This window comes from Calliphora vicina, chromosome 3, assembly GCF_958450345.1.
Source record: "Calliphora vicina chromosome 3, idCalVici1.1, whole genome shotgun sequence".
NCBI lineage: Eukaryota > Metazoa > Arthropoda > Insecta > Diptera > Calliphoridae > Calliphora > Calliphora vicina.
Window position 1 is genome coordinate 11,423,236 of NC_088782.1, and position 24,609 is coordinate 11,447,844.

The following is a 24,609-nucleotide window of genomic DNA, read 5'->3' on the forward strand; positions in this document are numbered from 1 at the left end:
TTAAAGTTAACGGTAGTTGAACAACAGCTACTTTGTTCAGCTTCATATAAATGGTGCCATCCTATTGTGCAATAAATTTTTAAAAAGATTTTATTTAAGCTCAAATGTATTGAGTTTTAAGCCATCATTAGTACATTTTTATACATATTGCAATCGATATCGGTTGTATGTTTGTAATTTGTAGCCTAACTTTTCCTTTTTTGCCAGCCAAATAAGATGTATTAAAAAATCTCAAAAAATTCGAATAAAAAACAAATTAATTTTATGGGAACATAACCCTCTGTCTATACCTGATAAATTTTTATCATGATAAATGTCAAAATGGTTGTCAAGATAAAAAATGATCAGGTAGTCTCCATTTATTAGTATTATTGCTTCGTTATGACAAAATTTTTATTGATTTTTCTCAGACAACTTTGTCTTGACAACAGACGTCATTAATTGTTATGATAAATACTTGTCAAGTATAGACAGGGGGTAAGGTATCGAAACATTCTATGGAATGGATCCAACTGAAGATTGAATAAATTTAAGTTTAACCTATATAATTGATAACAAACCAAATTAAAACTGTTACGATTTTAACCCTTATATTGTTACGTTTCCAGTTTTTCTTAAAGATCCTATTCCAGTTTTTTTAAGTTGTAGGTACTTTACACAGATAATTAATTTTGAATATTGCTAAATTCACCAATAAGGTTGTCTTGTATAATCTGTGATAAATACTCGTATATATGTATATTAAAACATGCACACTTTAAACTAAATAATAATAATATTATCAAACAATAGCCCTTCACTTTACAAACATTTTAAAACACCACAAAAAAAATTGGAAAAAAACATCAACAAAATATTGAAAGCTTAAACTTGCAATAGCTTAAAAAAAACTGTGCAATTGTCTATAAAAAAAATTATATTCACTAATAATAACACCACTTTGTCGTATGCAAATTGTTTAAACACAAGAGGAAAAACAAAAATAAAAAATAATCATAAAAAACAAAATTGTAATAGGAGCGCAGTAGAAAAGGGGGGTAATTATAAATAAAGACCTGGTTAAATATATTAGGAAATTTTACACAAAATTAACAGAAATTAAATGTGCTTGTAAAATTTTAAATTTGTTTGGCTAAATTCGCCCCCCTTTTTTAAACGTCCCTGCTTGAAGAAACAGCAAAATATAAACAAAAAATTTAAAATATATATTTATACAGTTACATACATATTAATATTGCAAACATCGCATGTTGCTTGCTGTCTTTTAATACCCTGTAGTTATGGGGTATTACTGGGACTAGTTACTTAACTAGCCAAAAAGGGTCGATAGTTTATCGATTGAGTTTATCCTAGGAGTTGACACTCTGATTCGTACTTTTCCATGTCCCCTCGACATCTAGGCTTTAGTAAACTGTTAATGAACCTCACACTAAATGACAGCTGGTCTCTTGGCTAAAGTACTGGCAAAAATGATGGCTTTGTCACACAGAGAACCAGCGGTTCTTTATACATCAAATTTATTTGACATTATATGTGTGAGTCTGTTTATAAATTTTATAAATACGTTTCATAAATACTACTTAAATCTGTATTATATTTATAAATGTATTTGCTTCAATGTACTATGCATACATACATACATATGTATTTAGATGCATTTACAATTTCAATATTTTTCAATAACAATAATAATTATTTGCCACATGTCAAGTTTACGTTGCTTCTCAACTAAGGTAATGTTACATACACATTCACGCATACCCTACAAAAACACCCAGCAAACTTTGTAATGTGGTAAGAAATTTTTAAATTTAAAAATTTTGGAAAGTTAATTGTGATAGATAGATAATCGTGGTTTAATAATGAAAAATTGAGCAATTTCTTAAAAAATATAAATAAAATTGTTTGCACCTATGTTTGCTGGGTTGAGTTAAGCTTACAAAATCTATGTATATAAATGTATGTATGTAGTTTATAGGTTTGTATATAATACAATCATGAATCTTTTTTTTTATGTAAATACTTGGCTATACCTTTAATTACTATTTAAACATACATACATAAGTACATACATTTTTTTTTATTGTTTTTTAAATTTTGTTTACAATTCATTGTCATGTTTGTTAGTAAAATATTTCTAAATAAGCCTGCGTAACTTTATATACAGTTGAACAACATTATAACGAAGTCGAAGAAAAATTTAGTTCGTTAAAAACTAGAGTTCTGTAGTTGAAACAAAAAGTCTACTTTTCGATTTATAAAAAGTCAAATTTTCGAAATATCGAAATTTTCAAAATGTAGAAATATGTTTGCAATTTCTACATTTTTCATTTGCGACCCCACAAAATATATATATTCTGGATCGTTTTAGATAGCGGAGTCAATATAGCCATGTCCGTCTGTCCGACTGTATGTTGAAATCAACTTTCCGTAGCCTCCAAATAACTTACAGACATGATTCATACATCAATATATCCGCTATAGACCCGGTTCGGTTACTATTTAAAATCAAGAAAATCGGCTGAGATATAATGGAAAAAAAACCTGAACAACCTCAATATTTGACCTATTTTTGATATAAGTATGTATAATATAGACAATATGGAAATCTAATGATAGACATTTAAAAGATCTTTGCAACGACGTACATATATAACGACATAGTAAATTGGACCTACAAAGGTTCGAAATCGGGAAAAATATTTTTTACCACAAATTTTTTTCAACCAAAAAATTTTTTGTCATAATATTTTTTTTCACTAAAAAATTAAAAAATAATTTGAAAAAATTCGAAAAAAAATTTTCCATAAATTTAAGCTAGGAAATAAATATATTTTCAAATAAATATATCAGCAATTATTAATCGAAAAATTTTTTATTCATTCGAATAAAAATTATTTTTTTTCCTCGATTATTTGAATAATTAGTATTCTTGCAACTTAACGGTATTTTAAAATTTGTATATAAAACGTATTTGTTTTTTTTTTTCTTTTATTTTAGATGTCGAGCATGAATCAAATGCAAAATATGTCTATGAATGGTATGGGTGGCATGCAATCCGGCGGCGGTGGTGGTGGTATGGGTCCTGGTGGTTCGGCCAGTAGTATGTCGTTGCATCAGCAGCAGCAACAGCAGCAAATGAGTGCCATGAATCCTATGGCTAAAATGCAAGGTATGGCCAATGGTGGTTACAATCAAAGACGCATGACACCCTATCCCAATCCACAAATGCATGCGGCACAAAAGAGAGGTGGCATGTATCCCATGAATTCTCAAAATGTTCCTCAACAACAGGGCGGTGGCATGCCATACGGTGCTGGACAAATGCATCCACAAACGAGTAATGGTGTACCTTTGCCCATGCAAGCTGGCTATGGGCGTGCAGGTCCTATGGCCGGCTATGGTAGACCCGGAAATTGTGGCAGTATGAGTGGTATGGGTCCTGGAGGCATGGGTCCCGGTGGTATGGGTCCTGGCAGCATGGGTCCTGGTGGCATGGGTCCCGGTGGCATGGGTCCTGGTGGTATTGGTCCTGGTGGCATGGGTCCAGGTGGTATGGGTCCTGGCGGCATGGGTCCTGGTGGCTGTATGAGTTCTATGCAACGTTTTGGCGCTGGTGGTTACGGTCCCAGTTCACATCATTCTCAACAGGCACAATTTTATCCTGGCTCTCAACCTGGTATGGGTATGAATGGTGGCAGCTCTGCTGGTGGCATGTGTCCGGCTGGTCCCGGCTCTGCTTCCAGTACTGGCAATCCTTATCAAAATCAAGGGTAAGTCGATTTTTTTGAATTTAAACTTTTAGAACACTTATTAATAATAATATTTTAAATTTCTTTTAGTTTTCAACAAAATTATCAACACAGTCCAGTTCCTGGCAATCCAACACCTCCTTTAACACCCGCCTGCAGTGTACCCTACGTCAGTCCAAATCCTGATATTAAACCTCAAATGGATAATTGTAAGTATTGATATTAAATTCCATAAAATTTCTAAATTTACTAAATTTGTTTCATATATTTTTTTTTAGGCGAAGAAATGAGACTGACATTCCCAGTACGTGATGGCATTATACTTCCACCTTTCCGTTTGTTACACAATCTTTCCGTTAGCAATCATGTATTCCACCTTAAGCAAAATGTTTACAATACCCTCATGTGTCGGTGAGTTTAAAAAAACCCTAAACAAACTTCATGGAAAAATGTTAATAATTTTGTTAAAATTTCCTTTTACAGATCGGATTTGGAACTACAATTAAAATGCTTCCATCAGGATGATAGACAAATGAATACCAATTGGCCACATACAGTTACTGTATCGGCTAATGCTACCCCACTTAATATAGAACGTTCCGAGAAGACCGGTCAAGCTTTAAGGCCGCTATATTTGAAATCTGTTTGCCAACCGGGACGTAATACGTTACAGTTAACTGCTAGTTCCTGCTGTTGTGTAAGTATAATTGATTAAAAGAATCCAATAGCTATGTACTAATTTAATTTAATTTTGTTTTTAGTCTCACTTATTCGTTTTACAACTAGTCCATCGACCATCTGTGCGGCAAGTAATGCAAAGTTTACACAAACGTAATCTGCTACCTTTGGAACATAGTGTGGCCAAGATTAAGCGCTATTTTGCCATTGGTATGGTGGGCGGCAGTGGTCCAAATTCACAAAATCCCGATGGCTCTAGCAATGGCAACAATGTGAATGATCCTAACAAATGTGCAAAGATCTCATTGAAATGTCCGATCATGAAATCTCGAATACGTTTGCCTGCCCGTGGTCTTGAATGCAAACATGTCCAGTGCTTCGATTTGGAGGGTTATCTAATGATGAACTGCGAACGAGGAACGTGGCGTTGTCCGGAATGTAGTAAACCTGCGTTAACCGAAAGTCTAGAAATCGATCAGTATTACTGGGCCATTTTGAATACACTCAGCAATACGGATGTCGAAGAAGTGGTCATTGATTCCTCAGCTAATTGGCGAGCAGTGCAGGGTAACATACAAGGAAGTCCAAATAGTAATACGGGCAGCAGTGTAGGTGGTGGTCCAGCCGGCCCCTCGTCAGCTGGCTCTAGTGTTGGCAATCCCAATAATAATAATAGTAATAGCATGAGCATACCGGCCATAAAACAGGAAAATTTCAGCGATGACATGACTAAGGCTATGTCGCCCGGTTCAACGCAATTACCCACATGGGATAATACACAAGCAATGAGTCCTTATAACTGTCATGATATGAATTCTATTGCCAATGGTAATATGATGGGCGGTAGCAGTGGCAATCAAAGTGGCAATAATAGGTAAGTTCATTAAACTTTGACTCTTCAAAATACATATGTTTTAAAAATGCTTATATTAATTTTTGTTTTATTGTTATAGTGTCGGCAATCGCAATAGTTTCGATAATTTTAATAATCCACAAACACCGGGTGATATGCAACAGCAACAACAGCAGCAGCAACAGCAGCAAGATTCAGCCCATCAAAACAACTCTATGACACATTTAAATGAACCTCTAGATCAACTAAATGCCATGGAGAAATCCCTTAACGATCAGGTAAATTTAAAAACAAAAATTATTTCTCAAATTCATATTTTTTAATAATTAATTTTGTTCAATTACTTTTAGATGCCCCATACCCCGCATACACCACATACACCTGGCGGTGCCAGTCATCCCATGACACCAGGCGGTCCACCTTCGGTTAGTTCGGCTCACAATGAGCCTATGAATGCTACACCGAATGGCGGTAATAATTCCAGTAATCACAATTCGCCACAAACTCCGGGTACTCCCAATAATCGCATGTCTACTGGTGGCAGTAGTCAACAACAAGATGGTCAGCAGCAGCAACAGCAGCAACAACAAACACAACAACAGTCACAACAAGAACAAATTATTAACTCATTAATAAATTCACAATCATCCGATTTGGTGAATCTCAATGAGGGCGATTTAAATGCCGAACTAAATAGTTTTGTTCCTTCAAATATGAGTCATGCCGATGCCGCCAATGATTTGAATGTAAGTATTAACAAACTATAAATATAAATTTAACAATTTATTAATTTCATTGTTTTTATGTATTACTTTCAGCTGCTCTCGGATGTTGATCCTTTGGAAATATTGTCCTATTTAGATCCGCAACCGGATTTAAATACCCCACCCTCCAGCGGCTCTAGTAATAACAATAACAATGAAGATATTCTGGCCTCCTTATTTGATTAAATTAATTAAATTATTATATCTTTAACATGCTTTAAAACCAACAATTTAATAGGTGTGTTCGTTCATTTCATAAAACTAAAGTATAACTGGAAGAATAAAGAAATTTTCCGTTCCAAGAAAGTTTAATAAGAACACATCTAATGTAAATAGAAACATTTCCTTCAATAACAACAGCAAATTCTTTATCAAATAAATATTATAAACAAATATATCTAAAAGTTTAAAGAAAACATCAAGAATATTTAGAAAAATTTATGATAAAACCAATCCCAACTAAATACATTGTAAATAGTATTACTAAATTAAAAAATATATATATAATAAAAAGCGTACGAAGTTTAATTTTAAAACTAACGAAAAATATTTAAAAAAAAAAATTGAAATTTTGTGAAACAGCAGCTTATAAATGTAATAAAAGCTATGAAACAAACAAAAGGTGTTTTAAAAAAACTAAACTACACTAAAAACTAAAAGAAATAAACGATTTTGAAAACAATGAAATGTGATTTTAAAAATTAAAACTTTAAACAAAAAAAATTAAAAAATAATAAAATTATATATTAACACAAATACAAAAAATACAGTTATGGTTTTGAATTCTATTTATATTTATATTTTTTGTTATATTTTGCAAAATTTCAATTAAGTTTTTATTAAAATTATTTTGTAATATTTTATAGTATGTAATAACAATCGCTTTTTCAACTATTATTTTATTAAAACATTTTTTTATTCAAAATGTTTATTTTTTTTCTTTTACAACTTGTACAAAGTATTAAATTTTTATAAAAAAAAAACATTACAAAAATTGTTAAATAATTTTAAATAATTAAAATATAATGTAAACCATATTCTTAAAAAATTATATTAAATAAAAAAAACCCTATTATGCTTAAAATTATACAAAATAAATAATTAGTTTCATAAGTTGTAATTTTTAAATAATAAAAGCAAAACACAAAAAATATATTCAAAAATTATGCAAAAGAACAGAATTTAAGTATTTAAGCATAAAATTAAATTAATTATTAAGTTGTATATACAAATGAAAATCATAAAATTTAAAAAATAAAAATAATATACCTAAATATATAAAAAGAAAGAAAGTGTACACAAATTATAAAAACAACAAAATAAACAAATGTATTAAATGAAAAAAAAACAACAAAACCAGAGTATTTTATTTTTTCCAAAATGATTTTTTTTTAAATTAAACGCAATAAAAACTTAACGAAAGATAAAAATCCAAATTTAATTACAAGTACAAAATCAGCTTTTTTAAAAGCTTTGTTTTCTTAAAAAAAAAGAAATTTTCAAATAATATTAAATTGAATTTCAAATAATTTGCATATTTATTAACAGCCAAATAAAACCAAGGACCAATTTTTTATCACAAACTCCTTTCCACAAACAAACTCCTTTCACGCGTAATCAAAAGCCAATAATTTGTATAACCCAACTACCAACTACTCCCTTTATCCTCCATTTAACAAAAAAATAAAAAATAAAATAAAACAAGTGATGGTGTAATTAAAACAACTCAATTTAAACAAAACACATACAAAAAAAAATCAAGCAACATTTAATTTTATAAAAAATCGTAGTTAAATAAATCTTATCTATAGCTTCTAAAGTAGACTTTTTTCAATGTAACTATAGAAATTAACAACATTTTAGATTATAAAATAATTTATATTAAAAAAAAGTAGTGGTTTCATTATGTAAAAACAAAAAAATATTAATATACTATATACATCCATATGTAATTATGTATGTATATGTATATAGTTCTATATATATATTTCGCTTGTGTAAACAAATAAAAGTGCATAAATGTGATTTTATTAAATAAAATTTAACATTCATCTTAAAAAAAAAACACCCACACAATTACACATAAGATTCAAATCAATCCTCCCAACAATTACAAAAACAACAAATAAATATCTCAAAAATAACAATTTGGTGTAAATATCAAATTTAAATCAAATATTTGAATGTAAACAAAAGGAATTATATTAACAAAAGCAAAACAAAAAAAATATAATAAAAAACATAATTTAATTATTATGAATTATTTAAATAAAATAAAAATAAATATAAAAATTACAGAAAAATATACAAAAATAAAGACCCTACCCATAACTGGCTTATGCTATCATTACTCGAAATCTTGACGATAATTTAATGGTAATGATTTCATTGTAATGATTTTATAGTTATTTAAGCCAATTATGACTGGGACTTAAGAGAGTTTTAATTCAGTTACCAAACTAAATTTTAATTAATTTACTATATTACTATAACAACTAAATTACCATTACACTGCAGGAAACTGCATTCAAAAATATATAAAACATTTTGTCCTTTTTTGTGCACTATTATTGATGTTCTAACACCAAAAATTAAAAAAGTTAGCACAAAAAATACTTACACCAACATATTTTCGGGAATTTTAGAAAAAAACACTTCAGTCTCAAGTTAATCGGTGTTGACAGATGTGCCCCTATTGCGAATGTCCTCCATCTACCCTATACATATATATTGTTACGAAATTGTACTTGAATTCAAATATAACGATTTTAAGGGCTGATTTAAAAGTAGCATAATGCTTTCAAATAACAGTGCTGTAATAGCAAACTGTAACATATCTGTGGGCATTATTAAATAAAAGCTTTCAGTTGATTTGATCGTAAGTTGGCAACGCTGTATTCGAATATTCAGTTAAAGAACATTGTAGAAAGTACACCACAGATGTCGTATGATCTAGAATATTCGAACTTTGACAGTTAAAGAGCAATCTAGAGTGCAGATGGCAGTGTTATAAATAGTGGCAGAGGTTGCAGTCGTGAGTGAGTTTATCAGAGACGCTTTTCGAATAAACATCAACTGAGTGCCTTAAAGTGTGTTGTGTTTTTCAAGTAAATTCGTGTACATTATAAATTGTGTCTGTATTTCTTAGAATTTATAAACGTGTATAAAAAACATTTAGTGGCTATTTAATTCTGTTGTTGTTGTACATTTTAAATAAATAAAGAGTTGTTACAATTTTTAAACTACTAAACGGCTTTTATTTGCAATCAAAAGTATCCGGTTCATTTAAAGGAAATAAACCAAACGTTTTGAAAAGGTTAAAACGTAACAATATATTTCAAACATTTTATATACGTTTTTGTGTACATTTGATAAATAATTGTCCAGTTTTCACAAAATTCTTCTCATCTTAATATATTACTGAAAAAAAAAATTACCAGAAAGAGCATAATCAGTGGGAGTAGGACCATAGAATAAACGCATAGAACAGAAGGTGATAGAAAAAAATTACTCTCTTTTCACACATACGGGTGATACAAAAACAAAATACATGCAATACATTCTCAAAAATTAGGTTTTTGACAACCGACTTAGGTTTTTGGCTCTCAGTTACCTATCTAGTTGTTGTCTATGGTAGGGACCTTTGATGAATGATATCTCGAAATTCAAGTCCTAAATAAGGTACACTCAGTAGAAAATAAATTCTCAATTATACAATTCTTGTAACGTCAAACAAAAGAAAATATAAAAAAATATGAAAAACATCAAAATCAAAGTTTGACGTTATAAGGCTAAATATTGAAATAATGTATGAGAAAAAGATGCCAAAACATGAAGGCTACCTTTGCAACTATAGTTTTTCAAGGGAATTACCGGGACGGGAATTCTTTAGTTTTATGTGATGGTTTTTTAACTTGATTTTCTCTAAAAGATGCTTAAGCACCAAATCAAGTTCATTATTCAAATTATTCCAAAAACTCGTGAATGTTCACTGTTGTCACAGAATTCTATTCTGATCGAAAGTGGAATTATTTTAGTATTTTGCTTTTCCACAAGGAGTAAAGAGTAAAATGTTTAGAATAAAACCACCTTATGTGGAATAGAATTTTGTTTAATATTATAGGGTTTTCATCATGTTTTAATTAACATCTTTATTTTTTTATTTTATTTATTTTCAACAACCTAGCCTTATTGGCCATAACCGGTTATAAATTTCTACTTAAAAAACTTAATTTTTGAAAAAATAAAATATTTATTTTTTCGAATTAACAGAATTAATTGGAATCTAACGAAGGTAGAACAAAATCGAATGGGAATTTAAGCCAGTTTATCTCTTTATATTAAATTTGTATTGGATATTTTTATTTGTATCCAAATACATTTTAAAAACAAAGACATTTTTTGGCTTTTCTAGGCGGGAATTCCCGGAATCCCGGGAAATTTCAAAATTAATCCCGATTTCCTGGGAAATGAAAAAGTGCGGGAAAAGAAAAACTATAATTGCCATCCATAATCGACCCATAAATTAATAAAAATCGGACAACTAATTTTATTGATACATATATCTTTTGTCCAAAGAAAACTTTTAGGTTATCTTGAAAATAGGGTACATAAATATTACTATTAGACCAATGATATGGTATAAACGGTAAAAAGTTGTATACAATTGAGATAGAGCATTTTTACACCATTCTTACAATTTGAAATTTGAACCTCAATAAAACACAATACAAAACGAATTTAAAATTGTTGATCAACTTTATATTTTGTGCCTTGCCGAAAATATTTATTTCCTTCTAATAATAAATAACATATGCATATATCATTATTTGTTTGTTATTATAGAAAAAAGATTCTATTTCAAATCGAATGCAGAAAAATATCTTCTCAGCTTTTAAGGTTTGCAGATAATATTGTTACGTTTTAACCTTTTCAAAACTCTGGTTTATTTCCTTTAAATAAACCGGATACTTTTGATTGCAAATAAAAGCCGTTTAGTAGTTTGAAAATGGTAACAACTCTTTATTTATTCAAATGTACAACAACAACAGAATTAAATAGTCACTCAATGTTTTTTATACACGTTTATAAATTCGCCGAAATACAGACACAATTTATAATGTACACGAATTTACTTGAAAAACACAACACACTTTAAGGCACTCAATTGATGTTTATTCGAAAAGCGTCTCTGATAAACTCACTAACGACTGCAACCTCTGCCACTATTTATAACACTGCCATCTTCACTCTAAATTGCTCTTTAACTCTCAAAGTTCGAATATTCTAGATCTTACTAATACATAAGCCATCTGTGGTGTACTTTCTACAATGTTCTTTGACTGAATATTCGAATTCAAACAGCGTTGCCAACTTACGATCAATGGTCAACTGAAAGCTTTTATGTTATAATGCCCACAGATATGTTACAGTTTGCTATTACAGCACTGTTATTTGAAAGCATTATGCTACTTTTAAATTAGCCCTTAAAATCGTTATATTTGAATTCAAGTACAATTTCGTAACAATATTAACTCGGAACATAATAGTAGACATTCCACCCTGTTCTGTAAACCGAATTCGAGTAACGTTTTAATTTTTAAAAGGAATTCACATATTTGTTTGTGTTTTGTAAATCAAATCCATATGATTTACTTGTTCCACTTTCGAGTAAACAAACCTCAATCTTTCTATCACTAACAAATTATTACAAAGAAATGAAAAGAGGTCGAAAAATCTCGATTAACGGTAAACTTTTCATTTGATATTGTTAATGTTCGAATGTCACTATACGGTATATCGTTTGTTATCAGCAGGGAAACCGGAAATATGCTCTAAAAAAACGTTTTAAGCGCTTTAAATATGCAGTAAAAACTTTAAAATATGCTCTTAAAATTTAAAAAATATACTCTTAAAAAAACAAACTTTTACATAATTTTTTACCAAAAAATTTCTAAAAATGTAAAATAACATAAAATAAACAAAAATAACAAGAATTAAAACAAGTATAACAAAAAATAAATACAATATAAAAACAATAGGAACTTAAGTTATGAAAAGGCTTTGAGAGGTATTTTTTGATGATATCTTTATCTTTATATATATAATTCTTCTGTACGTGTGTTAGTAACTGAACTCGTTCTTAACGCTGGGCCAATTTCGATGTGTGTTTGAGTGGGTCCCTGGATGGTTTAGATTCACAATTGACCTATATAGGTACAATGGGCATGCCACCTCCCATACAAAGTAAAAATTTATTAATGCATATCTTTAGTACTATTATAGTGGAAGTCTTCAAACTTTGTGTGAGCTATGGAAGAACAAGGTTTGCCGGGACAGCTAGTTTTATATAAATATAAAGTCACTTTGTCAATTAAGGTTGTTATTGCAATAAATTATTATTAAAATAGTGCTTATTTTATATTAAAAAAACATCTATTTTTCAATTTTGAATTTTAAACAAAGGAAGTAAAAACCTGTAACACAACAGCGAAAAATAAGTAAGACAAAATTTGTTTTTGATAAAGTCAAAATATGCTATTAAACAGTAAAATATGCTCTAAAAACGCAAAAATATGACATAAATATGCTCTTAAAACCAATATATTCAAAAATATAAACTAACTAAAAAAATATGAACTAACAAATAGATGCCAAAATTCTTAAATAGTTCTGAAACGTGTAAATATCTTATCAATGTGCCCATTAGACTCACCAGGAAAAACATGCATTTGCATATTTTGGTTTCCCTGGTTATCAGTATTAAGTACAAATATTTCAACAATCCAATTTTCAAAAAAATTTTAAAAAATGTTTTTAATAGATTATGCTCCAATTTGCTGATTTTTACATTATTCTAGAAAAAGTCGAAAACGTGTTTAATTGTTAGTCACGTTCGGGATACCATGTTTATTGCTAATTGTTATGATTATGAGGAGGATGAGTGAAAGAACTTAGTATAATTCTAAGCCAAAACTAACCTTTATTGAAATGATAATAATATAAATAATAAAACAAATAAAATATAATAAAATAGTTACCGCGTATATACAATTATGTTGTTTAATAGACGACTTTACAATGTAGAATAAACACATAAAAAGGTAGAAGCGGTAAACTATGTATGACATATAAATACAAAGAAAAACTATAAGTACATAAACAAGTGACAGTTACATTTTAGTACAAAGAACATAGTTGCTTATTTGGGGATGCCAACACTAATATATTGGAAACAACTAATAGACAAAAACTATCTTTTACACAAAAGGTAGTGGCTACAAATATACTGCCGAAAAATATTAATAAGAATGTCCGGATTTCTTTATTTTTTTCTTCTCTTCAAACGCGTACGAATATCGCGTTCGATACCATGTACAAATGTTCAAATGAAGTATACTCAATATTATAAACTGATGGTAATGTCAATGTGTACGTCAAAAGCGTACGAATGTCACGTTCTGGACTGTGGGAAAACCCATATACATTTGATATGTCAAAATAAATATCTTCGTGTTGGTCAAACATATTGAGAAATATGGATATGATGCTAGGATGAAGGGGCTATTATACTTACTGACAAAAATTTCATCCATGATTTAAAATGAATAAAATTATTGTTAGGGGTTTTAATTTTAGTTTTATAGATAAGAACGTAAGACTTAATGCAATAAACATTAGAAAAAATGTTACACATATTATATAGTTGTTATTAAACAATTTAAACACTAGGACTAAATATATAGATGAATCTTCAGTGTTGGTTATTTCTTTCAAAGCAAATAAATTAGGCTTATAAATTCGTTGTTTTACTTAATCCCAACGACTTTTCTTAGTTTTACGTTTGTCCCCTTGCGACTGACTACTGCTATTCATCAAAGAAGGTGGAGGCGGTGCTGGTGCAGCAAACACTCCGGCTTCAGGAACAGTTTCCTCCCATGTTCGATCTGTTGAAGGTTTGAATTGTGATTGGTATTGAGAACGAAAAGCTTCGCGCATAGCGGCATAACGATCTGTGGCGGGGCCAGCAGAAGACAACGATTTGCTGGTAGAAGTAAAGCTACTGCTAGAGCTCATGTCATTAGAGGGTGTTGAAGATGTTTTTGCACCAAATCCAGAGCGTTCACGATAACCTAAACCAGTATGGTTACCAGCGGGCTTTTTACCTTTACCCTGTTTAAAGCGCGAGCTGCGGAACCAAGAACTTTTCATGGCCAAATCCATTAAATCCTCAGGCACCTGCTGATCAGCACCTTCCAAATTTCGTACTAAATGTCCGGCAAATTCTTTATCCTTTTCCGTTACTAGTGTGTAGGCCGTACCTTTTTCACCCGCTCTGCCCGTACGACCAATACGATGAGTATGTGTATCAATATCCCTTGCTATATCGTAATTTACAACATTCTTAATATGCGGAATATCTAAACCACGCGCAGCAACATCAGTGGCCACTAAAATATCACATTCTTTGCGCTTGAATTGTGTTATGACTTTATTACGATCTGCCTGGTCCATGTCACCATGTAGCAAGAGACAATTGTACTCTTTCACCAACAAATTGTTTGCAACCGATTCGGCATCAGCTTTTTTGGTGACAAAAATCAAAACACTTCCTTCGGAAAGAAAGCGTACAAGATTTAAAAGCAACCAATTCCATTTTTGCATAGGATTTGGGAAGACATATACATACTGGGTAATGTCTTGATTGGCTTCGTTGAGGTCACCTTGAACAATGCGTACAGGATCAGCTAAAACGTCACGAGCCAAACGTTCAATGCGTTTCTTAAATGTGGCCGAAAAGAGTAAAGTTTGACGATCAGGTCTAACATGATTGCAAATTGAACGGACCTAAAATAATATCAGAAAACATGCATTGAAATAAAACTGATTTTAAAATTGTTCATTAAATCTCTCACCTGAGGTTCAAAACCCATATGAAACATACGATCTGCTTCGTCAAGTACCATAAAGGTTACTCTCCTTAAGTTGGTAGCTTTCATTTTAACCATGTCAATCATACGCCCTGGTGTTGCTACTACAATTTCAGCCCCCTGCTCTAATGCTTTGCTCTGTTCCCATTTAGAACCACCACCATAACAACACACTACATTTAAATTATACACTTTACCAAATTTCTTAGCTTCATTGTAGATTTGCAAAGATAATTCACGAGTGGGAGCCAATATCAAACCTATAGGCCCATCGTCTGGTTTTAGTACACGTTGATCCATAATATGAACCAACATTGGCCAAATAAATGCAGCCGTTTTACCGGAGCCAGTTTTGGCAATACCAATAATATCGCGACCTCCCAAGGCAGCTGGTATGGCTTGGGCTTGAATGGGTGTGGGCTGCGTATATTCAGCTTTACGTATAGCCTTCATAAGAGGTTCATCAAAACCAAAATGACCGAATGAGGTTACGGGTTTGGGTGGCTCTGGACCGGTTACTTTCACACCTAAAGTTTTTCGCAAATCTCTCACTTGATCCTCATCCAAATTGGCTATGTCTTCATGAGGCGTATAGAAATTCTTCTCGAAACTTTCATATTCGATTTCAGAATGGTATATGGGAGGAAGAGGATCAATATTTTTATTTTTTGGTGGAGCTATGGGGTTGCCATCTTCATCGTAATCAATTTCCACATCGGAACCATCATCCCTTAGGCCAGCTTGCGGATTTTCTTCCATGTAACGATAATAACTTTCTTCGTCATCTTCTTCGTCTATATCTCCTCTTACACCCTTTATTTGACTAGGGCCAACTCCAGCAACTGCCGCCACACTGGTATCTTTGCGAACTTTTTCCTTCTCAACCTGCTGTTCTATACCAGCCATAAACTGATCCAAAGGGTCTTCATCTGATTCAGCTTCCTCTTTTTCGGGTTTTTGATAGCCCGGAGAACCAGGAGCCGGTATATAGGCCTGCTGGGGCACATGTTCGTCATCATCGTCAAAATAGTCATCCTCAGTGCATGCTTTACGTTTACCAATGTAATTTTGAGAATTGGAAAATTGACTTATAGATTCCAGTGTCGAATAACCATATTTTGATGTGCCTGCCGTTGTTGAGGCTTCTCGTACATTGCCCTTTTGATAGCCACGATGGTTTAGCGTTGAAGGTGGTGGCACAGCATTCATAGAAGCACCACCCTTAGTTGAGTTTGATTTATAAGGGAAGCCACCGCCTCCAATACCCCGATAATTACTCATTTCTCAATGTAAATTATATTATCCTTATCCAAATGTACTTTTTCCTTAAATAAACTTTAGCAAATAAATATTTTATTAAAATTTTCCGGTCTCAAACTATTTTTTCTCGCGTCGATTATACTTGTCAATTTACTAAATGCTGTGTAAACCCAGAAACTAAACAAAATCAAGTAACACTAACATTTGCTGCAGCTATAACGAACTTTGTGTACCCTGGTCTTTTTTTGTTTTGACCTAAATTTTGTAAAAAAAAGTAAACTGTTTGCGTAAACAAAGTTTACAATTATTTAGTTTTTTCTCGTTGTTTTACTGAGGTATACAAATCTATTATTTTCTGGACTATTGATATCAAATACGTTTAAAATTTACTTAGCCGTTAGTACATTATATGTTACCAACCGAGTATACCAATTTATTAGTGAAGGGTGCAACAAATGCTTACTAAACAAAGCTTAACAGCTGTTGTTTATTTACAAATACATTTTTATTTATTATTAAATGTCATAAAATATAAACAATTTATTTAAAAAATGGTAGAAAAGGCTTCCCAAGATTATAGCAAACTACTACAAAGTGTTAGTTTAGATAAGGAGGTAGGTATAATTTTATTTAAAAAGAATTGTTCAAAAAATACAACCACAAACTTTCGATTTCAGATCAATCCAATATGTATGAGCATAGAAGATATGCTGACGAGATTAGATGAGCTGGAATCTTTATTGGTCAATGTAAACAAATATAAATTAATTTATATATGTTTTTATTAATGATGCTGTGTTTTATTAACAGGTAAAAGGTGAAACCAATGTTATAATGGATCAATATACCAACAGTATTTTGGCTTTTACGCCTCAATTTGAAGTACTCAAGGAGCGCATCGATCAATTGGAACATTTTGTTGGTGTGGTTAATAACAATATGGATGAAGTAGAAAAGTCAATAGATATAGCTGAAGCTGAATTGAATGTTACCGACTACAGTTTAAGAGGTTTACTGTTCAAACCTTTGTTAGCCAAAGCCAAATCTGTGTCGGAATCAAATACACTGTCGCCTGTTGAAGAGCCTGTTATAGCTACAAATCTTAAAGATGGTAAATTTGAAGCTGTGCAAGTTTTTAATACTTCAGATTTTTTTAAAAAAGATATGTCATAATATACTGACATTTGTATTCAATAAATTTAATACATAATTCAGTCCAATGTGCCTAAAACTAAGAATAACGTCTAAATTATTAATTTAATAGTATAAAATGCATACATTAATAATATAGATTTGAAAATTTTAAATAATCCCAACAAATCCAATAAAGATCGATTCAAACTGAATTTTTTTAATAGTGAATTTTTAAAATTTTATTCAAAAATAAAAATATGTATTCATACACACTCTCCCTAATGATTCCACCTTGTAGAATTATTGTATCATAGCAAATAGACCTAGAGCGGAAACTCTCCCGTCAAAGACCTAGCTCAGTTGTCAGAAACTAAAGTGGTGAGAATGTATTATGGAAGACACTGTGAAAACAAAAACGACACTCGTATGTGTGATTATTTTGAGTAATTTTTTGTTTGATCTTTTTTTTATATTTTCCGCTCTATGTATTGCATATGATTCAGGATATTTAAATACTATAGAAAAAGTTTGAAAAACATTAGATTAATACTATTGATATCATACTGCCGTTTTGTTTGAAAAAGGCATAATTTACAAATCGAAAACAACATTATTCAAATTTAATAACAAAGATAGTGTTTGAAAACTAAATATAACCTCCATTTTCTGTAAATCGAATCCTAGTAACGATTTCGTTTTTAAACCAGCCTGGTAAATCTCGGAAATTTTAAATTTTTAATATATTGCCTCCTTTTCACTTCTCGTTTTTCTTAATAAGAGCAATTTTATGGAGAAACTTGAAGAGCTAACAACACTGTCTCCTTTTCTCCTATGAAATACAAATCATTAGTAAATAGCTACAGAGCGAAGCCGGGGGGTCAGCTAGTTTAATGTAAATATGCAATTTTAAATGGCTTTCCTGAGAAGATGTTAAATTACACTGATAATAACAACTGAAATGCTTCTAAACATTTTTGACATGAGAAATTTTCCATACGTGAAAATTCACAGATTTGAATAAATTTCACTACAACTTTCTTTACTTTCAAAAGAAGTAGACCGATTAATATGTAATTGTTCAATAAATTATTTTTTTAATTACGACTTTTAATGTTGAATGAGTTTTGTAAACACTTGTCGACGATTCCATAGCGTCTATAAAGAGTAACAACACCATTAAACCTATAAAAACTAAAACACAATTCAACAAACTCGGCTTATTTGTTTAACAATCTAGTGTTAACTGATGATTCAAAATAAATATTTTTGCAAATAAGGTATCCCATTTTTCTATTGATTCCAAAAATTAAAAACTTAACATGTGTATGGTTGCTTTCTTTGGGGCAATTTTACAATAATCATATTCGAGAAAAAGTATTTTATTATTATTTCAATATAAATTTGTAGAAAATATAAAAATACATACAACGAAATTGCAGTATATGTTGTTATTAGCAATTAGCGCTATATTACGAATTAGTTTATTATAAAAAAAAACTTTTCGAGAGATATTTTAACATCTGATATCTGTTAAAATAAACTTTAAGCTTAAAATCTATAAAAGACTCATCTAGACTAAGTTTAAATTTAGTATTTAACGAATTTTAATACGAAAAAGACTCACAAAGTATATAATGAAATTATTTGTAAGTTAAAATTTAATTGAAAAAGCCGTGATATTTATTTAAACAAACAAAACTATATAACTATTATTTAGGTAATAATTGCCACAGTTGTGGCTTGTGCATGTGCAGCCCCAACAGTGGAATTACAGCATCCCAGCCCAGTTAATCCTAGTGTCTTAGTGGAATTAAAACCGGAAGAGAAAATTATATTAATTACGGATCCCAAAGAAATTGCTAAATTTAAAAGAGAAACTAAACAACCTTTATATCCAACTGTATTACCCGGAGAACATGTTCATCATATTACAAAACGTGATCATAAGCAAGGACATGATGCCAAAGCTCCAAAAACCCCTAAAGCTCCCACAGTTGCCCAGAAGCCTCTACAGAAACCACAAGCTCCAAATAAACCAAGTTTAACTAAACGTAATCGTAGAAATGTTGAATCACACCAAAAGCCTGAACATGTTAACCTAGAAGAATTCCAAAAATCACAACTTTTGCCAGCCGCTTTACCAGCAGATGTTATTAGCCATGAAACACTCGAATCTAAAAATAATCGTCGAGATGAAATTACAAAAACTGACAACGACAATAAAGAAACTCATCAAGACAAAGAAGATGTGAAAAATGTTACAACTGAAGTCTACCAGAAACCTCAAGGTCTACCAGCCATATTTTCTCCATCAAATAAAGCTACACAACAACAGAAGCGTGATATCCCTGTACCTTTAGTAGCAAAACATCACCATCCTGAAGAATCTCCAAAAGAGACGACCACAGAAAAAGAAGTCATTGAAGAAAAACCAAAACATGAAAGTGAAGTATTTCAAAAACCTCAAGGATTGCCAGCAATTTTTTCACCATCAAATGATGCTCCACAGCCACAGAAACGTGATATCCCAGTGCCTCTAGTTCCCAAGCACCATCATCCAGAAGAATCTCAAAAAAGTATCGATGAAAAGGAAACTCACGAAGATAAGAAAGAAGTCAGTTCTGAAGATCATCATGAGCATCAAAACTTGCCATCTCCCATACAGGATCATGTTACCGTAGAAGGATTTGTAAAACCCCAAACACTTCCATTCATTTTTCAAGAAACTCCTAAAGACATACAACAACACAAACGTGATATTCCAGTGCCTTTAGTTCCTAAGCACCAACATCCTGAAGAATCTCCAAAAGAGATCGATGAAAAGGAAACTCACAAACATAAGAATGAAGTAAATTCTGATCATGTTACTGTAGAAGGATTCGTAAAACCCCAAACACTTCCATTCATTTTTCAAGAAACTCCTAAAGACACCCAACAACAAAAACGTGATATTCCAGTGCCTTTAGTTCCTAAGCACCAACATCCTGAAGAATCTCCAAAAGAGAGCAATGAAAAGGAATCACATGAAGATAAGAAAGTAGACAATACTGAAGATCATCATGAACATCAAACATTGCAAGCTCACATTCAGGATGATGTTTCAATTCCAATTTTTTTTAAAGAATCTCCTGAAGACAGTCAACAAAACAAACGTGATATTCCAGTGCCTTTAGTTTCTAATCACCAACATCCTGAAGAATCTCCAAAAGAGAGCAAAGAAAAGGAATCACATGAACAAAAGAATGAAGATAATTCTGAAAATCACCATGAGCCTCAAACATTGTCATCTCATAATCAACAACATATTTCTATAGAAGAAAAACCCAAAACACTACCATTGATTTTGAAAGATACTCCTGAAGATAAACGTGATATTCCAGTTCCTTTAGCTGCTAAGCATCATCATCCTGAAGAATCTCAGAAAGAAAACAACGGAAAAGTAGATCAGGAAGATAAGAAAGAAGTCAATACTGGAAACCACCATGTGTGTCAAACATTGCCAGCTCACAATCACGATCATGTTACCGCAGAAGAAATTCAAAAACCCCAAACGTTACAATTAATTGTAAAAGAAACTCCTGAAGACACACAACAACATAAACGTGATATTCCAGTGCCATTAGTTCCTAAGTACCATCACCCTGAAGAATCTCCAAAAGACAGCAACGAAAATGAATCCCACAAAGCCAAGAATGAAGAAAATTTAGAAAATCACCAAATACCTCAAACATTGCAATTAAAGGAGCCTCAATTTTCTACAAATATTGAGAACGTTAAAAGGGATGATACCCAACAACAAAAACGTGATACTTCGGTACATAAAGAGGAATCTGTAAAAGACAATAGTAACGAAAAGGAACTGCATGAACAGAGGAAAGAAGAAAATCAGCATGATCCACAAATCCATCATATATCTCAAACATTGTCAACTTACAACCATGAACATTTAAATATACAAGGAATCCATAAACCTCAAGTTTTGCCAGCTTTTAATCATGATCACATCTCGCAATCAAGTTTTGACAAATCTGAAATTTCATCCAACCTACAGGACCATAAAAATAACGAAAAGGTCGAAGGTAATATTCAATTACATCACATATCTCAAACATTACCAGGACATATTCATAAACATCTTGCCATGGATGGATTGCAAAAACCTCAAATTCTACCAGGCCATAATCAGGAGCACACAAGTTTTCATAAGCCCCAAGATTTGCCAAACCATCATTACGAGCAATTTCACTCAGAAGGTGTACAAAAACCACAAACTACACCGGAAGTTTTAAAGGAGTCAAACGATTACACACACCATCAGGGGCCACATCTTTCAGGGCCAATTGTGGGTCATCACCAAGAAGAAACACTAAAAGAATCTAGTGAAAACAGAAATGTAAAGAAAAGTACTGAATATAACCCCAATTTACATGAAGTACAGGTGGAAGATCTATCGGAATCTAAACCATACCAGCAACCCATCCATCATGCACTCCCAATTCAGGGTGATCACAAGCCAAATATCCGTGAAGATCATTTAAGTGCTCCAGATTTTACAACATCTACTACAGATCATCCCGTTCTAAGACACCGACCAGTACCAGTTGCAGAACTTTTTGCCAGGTAAATAAATCTTTAATTTTTATTTATACTAGTACATTTATTATATTAATTTTTTTTCTACAGAGCTCATGATAATTAAAAGGTAAACGAAGAACTGGTTTAATAATTCCCAAATACAATATATTGATTGTGCTAATTGGTAAACTTCATGATATAAATTGTTTTATTTGTGTGTTAAAATCAATCATATTTCATTATAATGCAAGTTAATAAAATATTTTTGTAAATTATGTTTATATATTTAGGTTAATTAATATATTACAACCGATATGAATAAATTATGTTTCTAATACAAAATAATATATGTATTATTTAGGAACCATAACTTTTTTAATAGAAAAAAAAAAATAAAAATATCATATAAAAAAAATAAATATATTTTATTTCTTTGACTGGAGAGCTAAGATTTTTAAGTTATAAGTGAATTCCAGTTAATATAAAAAAGCCATCGATACCTATGTAAATGAAGATTGTAAAGGCAATTTTCATAAATAGTCATATGGATATTTGTATTTTTAAAAATGATTATTAAGAAACATTTGACTTGTAGAATCTTATAAAATCTTCACCGCAGTAGAAAAATCTGGTGTTTGTAGAAATAGTTTGTTTTGCCATCCCGTTTTTATATATAATCTGGTAATTCGGATTTTCCAGATTTTTTTTTTTAAAAAGTCGTGTTACAAGAACTCCAAACACTGAGTTTGTATACAGTTTTTATTGTTAGTTTATCAACCACCCTGTCTAGAAGACAGTTTTCTTTGAGTCACCCTATTTAAGAAGCTGTCAAAATGTGGCTGTGTTCATTATCTGTTTATGTTTTCATTGTAATTTTACGTGTCGGCAATTAGTAGTAAACTAGTAAAATTTATAATAAAATGATCAAATTAATATATTTATTACTCACAATATTTGTAGTAAGTACATTTTAAGCATCAAATATGAATAATATTCAAAATACTTTTCATATCTATGTAGACATATGCTGTAGGAGAATTTACGGCGAACGATTGCCGTGAATTGGGTTTCATCAAAGGCCAATTATTGTGTTCCAGTTGTGAAAAACTTGATGATTTTGGTTTGGAAACTTTAAAGTAGGTATTAACAGAAGTGTGTATATTAAAGTTTAAAATTTTCACTTAAACATTTCCATTAATTAGACCTCATTGTCGTGAATGCTGTAAGTTGGATGAATTGCCGGCTGCCCAACGTCGTTATCCCAAAGCAATATTGGAAGTATGTACCTGTAAATTCCGGGCATATCCTCAGATACAGGCTTTTATTAAGAGCGGCCGACCAGCCAAATTTCCCAACCTAACCATCAAATATGTACGAGGTTTAGATCCCATTGTTAAGTTGCTGGACAAAAGCGGCAATGTTAAAGAGACCCTATCCATTACTAAGTGGAACACGGATACGGTTGAAGAATTTTTCGAAACTCATTTGGAAAAGGTGGGCGCCGCCGGGGCCAAACAATCATATAGTGTAATTGAAGAAGAAGATGATGATGATTTTCTTAGAACAAATTTAATTTGAAAAAAACAAATTATGTTTTCCTTTAGATAGTTTGAATTATAATTGAAACAATGTACTTCAGTGTAAATCGTATTTTATTTCCAGCATTCCTTTAAGCAATTATCAATGTCATAGTAAATTATACAATCAAATTATTAAAAATGTCATTAAAACAATAGAGTTCTTCCTTATTTTAATACAAGAAATATATTGGGAGCAAGATTTTACAAATCATTGCAAATTAAAAAATATGGTTAAATTCGAACTAAACAGATTTTTTTATTTTGATACAACTAAATATGCACAAAACTATAAACATTTTCGGACACATTTTAGTTTATAGAGATGTGCATTAAATTAATAATCAATACTTAATACCAAAGTATACCCTTAATGCTATAAAATAAAATTGATTTCCATACAATTTTAGGTTATTTAGTGCATGGATACATATTTCTTCATTTTGCGCATGCTCATTTCACCATTCGCCGCTTTAAAAGGTTTTATTAATTTTGATATTTCTCATTTTAGTAATTGATGTTTTTAAATAGATTGATAGAACCCAATAATCGATTTATTTAAAACCGATCTACAGTTTTTGTGATCTATTACTAAGCAATAATTACAAATTAAAGGCACAGTATAAAAAAAATCTATGAATATAATTGAATCATTCGATTGACAACAAATTACAACGAATATCTTTTGTCTGTGCGAAAATAATATTGTAACTTTGGATACTTATAAAGAAATTTCTAAAAGTTAATTTAGGATTAGGAACACTAATTTCGTTTCATAAAATGAGGTCCTTAATACATAAATCCTTAATACATAAATATTTTCCATTGACAGCTGAAGAATTACATATCGCTCATTTGCTGCAACAATGTCATAACTCAAAATCCGGGTGTTTTTAACTGAGTAATACAAAATATGCGCCGTTCTTTAGTCTGTCATATAGTTTTATCAGTTTTAAAAAAAAGTCAATTATTTTTTGTATGAGAGTGTTTTTTTGTTGTAAACGTCAAAATGAAAATTCATGTTTTCTCGTATATTTGACAAGTAAAAATTTGGGTTAAATACAGATTAGAAAGATATTAGCACAG

The 24,609-nt window shown here is 31.0% G+C and overlaps 5 protein-coding genes across 5 annotated transcripts in view; 4 read left to right on the forward strand and 1 right to left on the reverse strand.

Moving 5' to 3' along the window:
* tna (tonalli) overlaps positions 1 to 7,648 on the forward strand; it is a 46,294-nt gene extending 38,646 nt beyond the window's left edge. Inside the window, exons 4-11 of the mRNA XM_065506354.1 lie at positions 3,001 to 3,773; positions 3,843 to 3,961; positions 4,031 to 4,163; positions 4,236 to 4,449; positions 4,514 to 5,304; positions 5,384 to 5,561; positions 5,634 to 6,029; positions 6,102 to 7,648. Of these exons, the coding sequence (XP_065362426.1) occupies positions 3,001 to 3,773; positions 3,843 to 3,961; positions 4,031 to 4,163; positions 4,236 to 4,449; positions 4,514 to 5,304; positions 5,384 to 5,561; positions 5,634 to 6,029; positions 6,102 to 6,233 (2,736 nt within the window). The 3' untranslated portion in view covers positions 6,234 to 7,648. The remainder of the gene's footprint in view (positions 1 to 3,000; positions 3,774 to 3,842; positions 3,962 to 4,030; positions 4,164 to 4,235; positions 4,450 to 4,513; positions 5,305 to 5,383; positions 5,562 to 5,633; positions 6,030 to 6,101) is intronic.
* A 6,012-nt stretch (positions 7,649 to 13,660) lies between these two features.
* LOC135953253 (ATP-dependent RNA helicase DDX42) lies at positions 13,661 to 16,408 on the reverse strand. Its single transcript, XM_065503046.1, has 2 exons — positions 14,963 to 16,408; positions 13,661 to 14,894 (listed from the first exon to the last, which is right to left on the reverse strand). The coding sequence occupies exons 1-2, from the start codon at positions 16,256 to 16,258 to the stop codon at positions 13,860 to 13,862; spliced, it is 2,331 nt and encodes a 776-aa protein (XP_065359118.1). The 5' UTR covers positions 16,259 to 16,408; the 3' UTR covers positions 13,661 to 13,859.
* A 296-nt stretch (positions 16,409 to 16,704) lies between these two features.
* Positions 16,705 to 17,583, forward strand: Blos4 (biogenesis of lysosome-related organelles complex 1 subunit 4). The gene is made up of 3 exons (XM_065504327.1): positions 16,705 to 16,851; positions 16,915 to 16,986; positions 17,048 to 17,583. The coding sequence occupies exons 1-3, from the start codon at positions 16,789 to 16,791 to the stop codon at positions 17,408 to 17,410; spliced, it is 498 nt and encodes a 165-aa protein (XP_065360399.1). The 5' UTR covers positions 16,705 to 16,788; the 3' UTR covers positions 17,411 to 17,583.
* A 1,307-nt stretch (positions 17,584 to 18,890) lies between these two features.
* LOC135953715 (titin-like) lies at positions 18,891 to 22,291 on the forward strand. The gene is made up of 3 exons (XM_065503693.1): positions 18,891 to 19,017; positions 19,089 to 21,991; positions 22,055 to 22,291. The coding sequence occupies exons 1-3, from the start codon at positions 19,006 to 19,008 to the stop codon at positions 22,068 to 22,070; spliced, it is 2,931 nt and encodes a 976-aa protein (XP_065359765.1). The 5' UTR covers positions 18,891 to 19,005; the 3' UTR covers positions 22,071 to 22,291.
* A 455-nt stretch (positions 22,292 to 22,746) lies between these two features.
* On the forward strand, positions 22,747 to 23,773 carry LOC135953674 (selenoprotein F). The gene is made up of 3 exons (XM_065503642.1): positions 22,747 to 22,905; positions 22,967 to 23,082; positions 23,149 to 23,773. Exons 1-3 carry the CDS (start codon positions 22,867 to 22,869, stop codon positions 23,522 to 23,524), a joined length of 531 nt encoding a protein of 176 aa, XP_065359714.1. The 5' UTR covers positions 22,747 to 22,866; the 3' UTR covers positions 23,525 to 23,773.
* Positions 23,774 to 24,609: the final 836 nt, after the last annotated feature.

Coding starts and splice junctions, on each gene's coding strand:
- LOC135953674 (XM_065503642.1), top strand. CDS start 22,867: ATGATCAAATTAATATATTTATTACTCACAATATTTGTA. Junction 22,906..22,966: donor TATTACTCACAATATTTGTA/GTAAGTACATTT, acceptor ATATCTATGTAG/ACATATGCTGTAGGAGAATT. Junction 23,083..23,148: donor TTTGGTTTGGAAACTTTAAA/GTAGGTATTAAC, acceptor TCCATTAATTAG/ACCTCATTGTCGTGAATGCT.
- LOC135953253 (XM_065503046.1), bottom strand. CDS start 16,258: ATGAGTAATTATCGGGGTATTGGAGGCGGTGGCTTCCCTTATAAATCA. Junction 14,895..14,962: donor ATATGGGTTTTGAACCTCAG/GTGAGAGATTTA, acceptor ATATTATTTTAG/GTCCGTTCAATTTGCAATCA.
- Blos4 (XM_065504327.1), top strand. CDS start 16,789: ATGGTAGAAAAGGCTTCCCAAGATTATAGCAAACTACTACAAAGTGTT. Junction 16,852..16,914: donor GTGTTAGTTTAGATAAGGAG/GTAGGTATAATT, acceptor TTTCGATTTCAG/ATCAATCCAATATGTATGAG. Junction 16,987..17,047: donor TGGAATCTTTATTGGTCAAT/GTAAACAAATAT, acceptor TTTTATTAACAG/GTAAAAGGTGAAACCAATGT.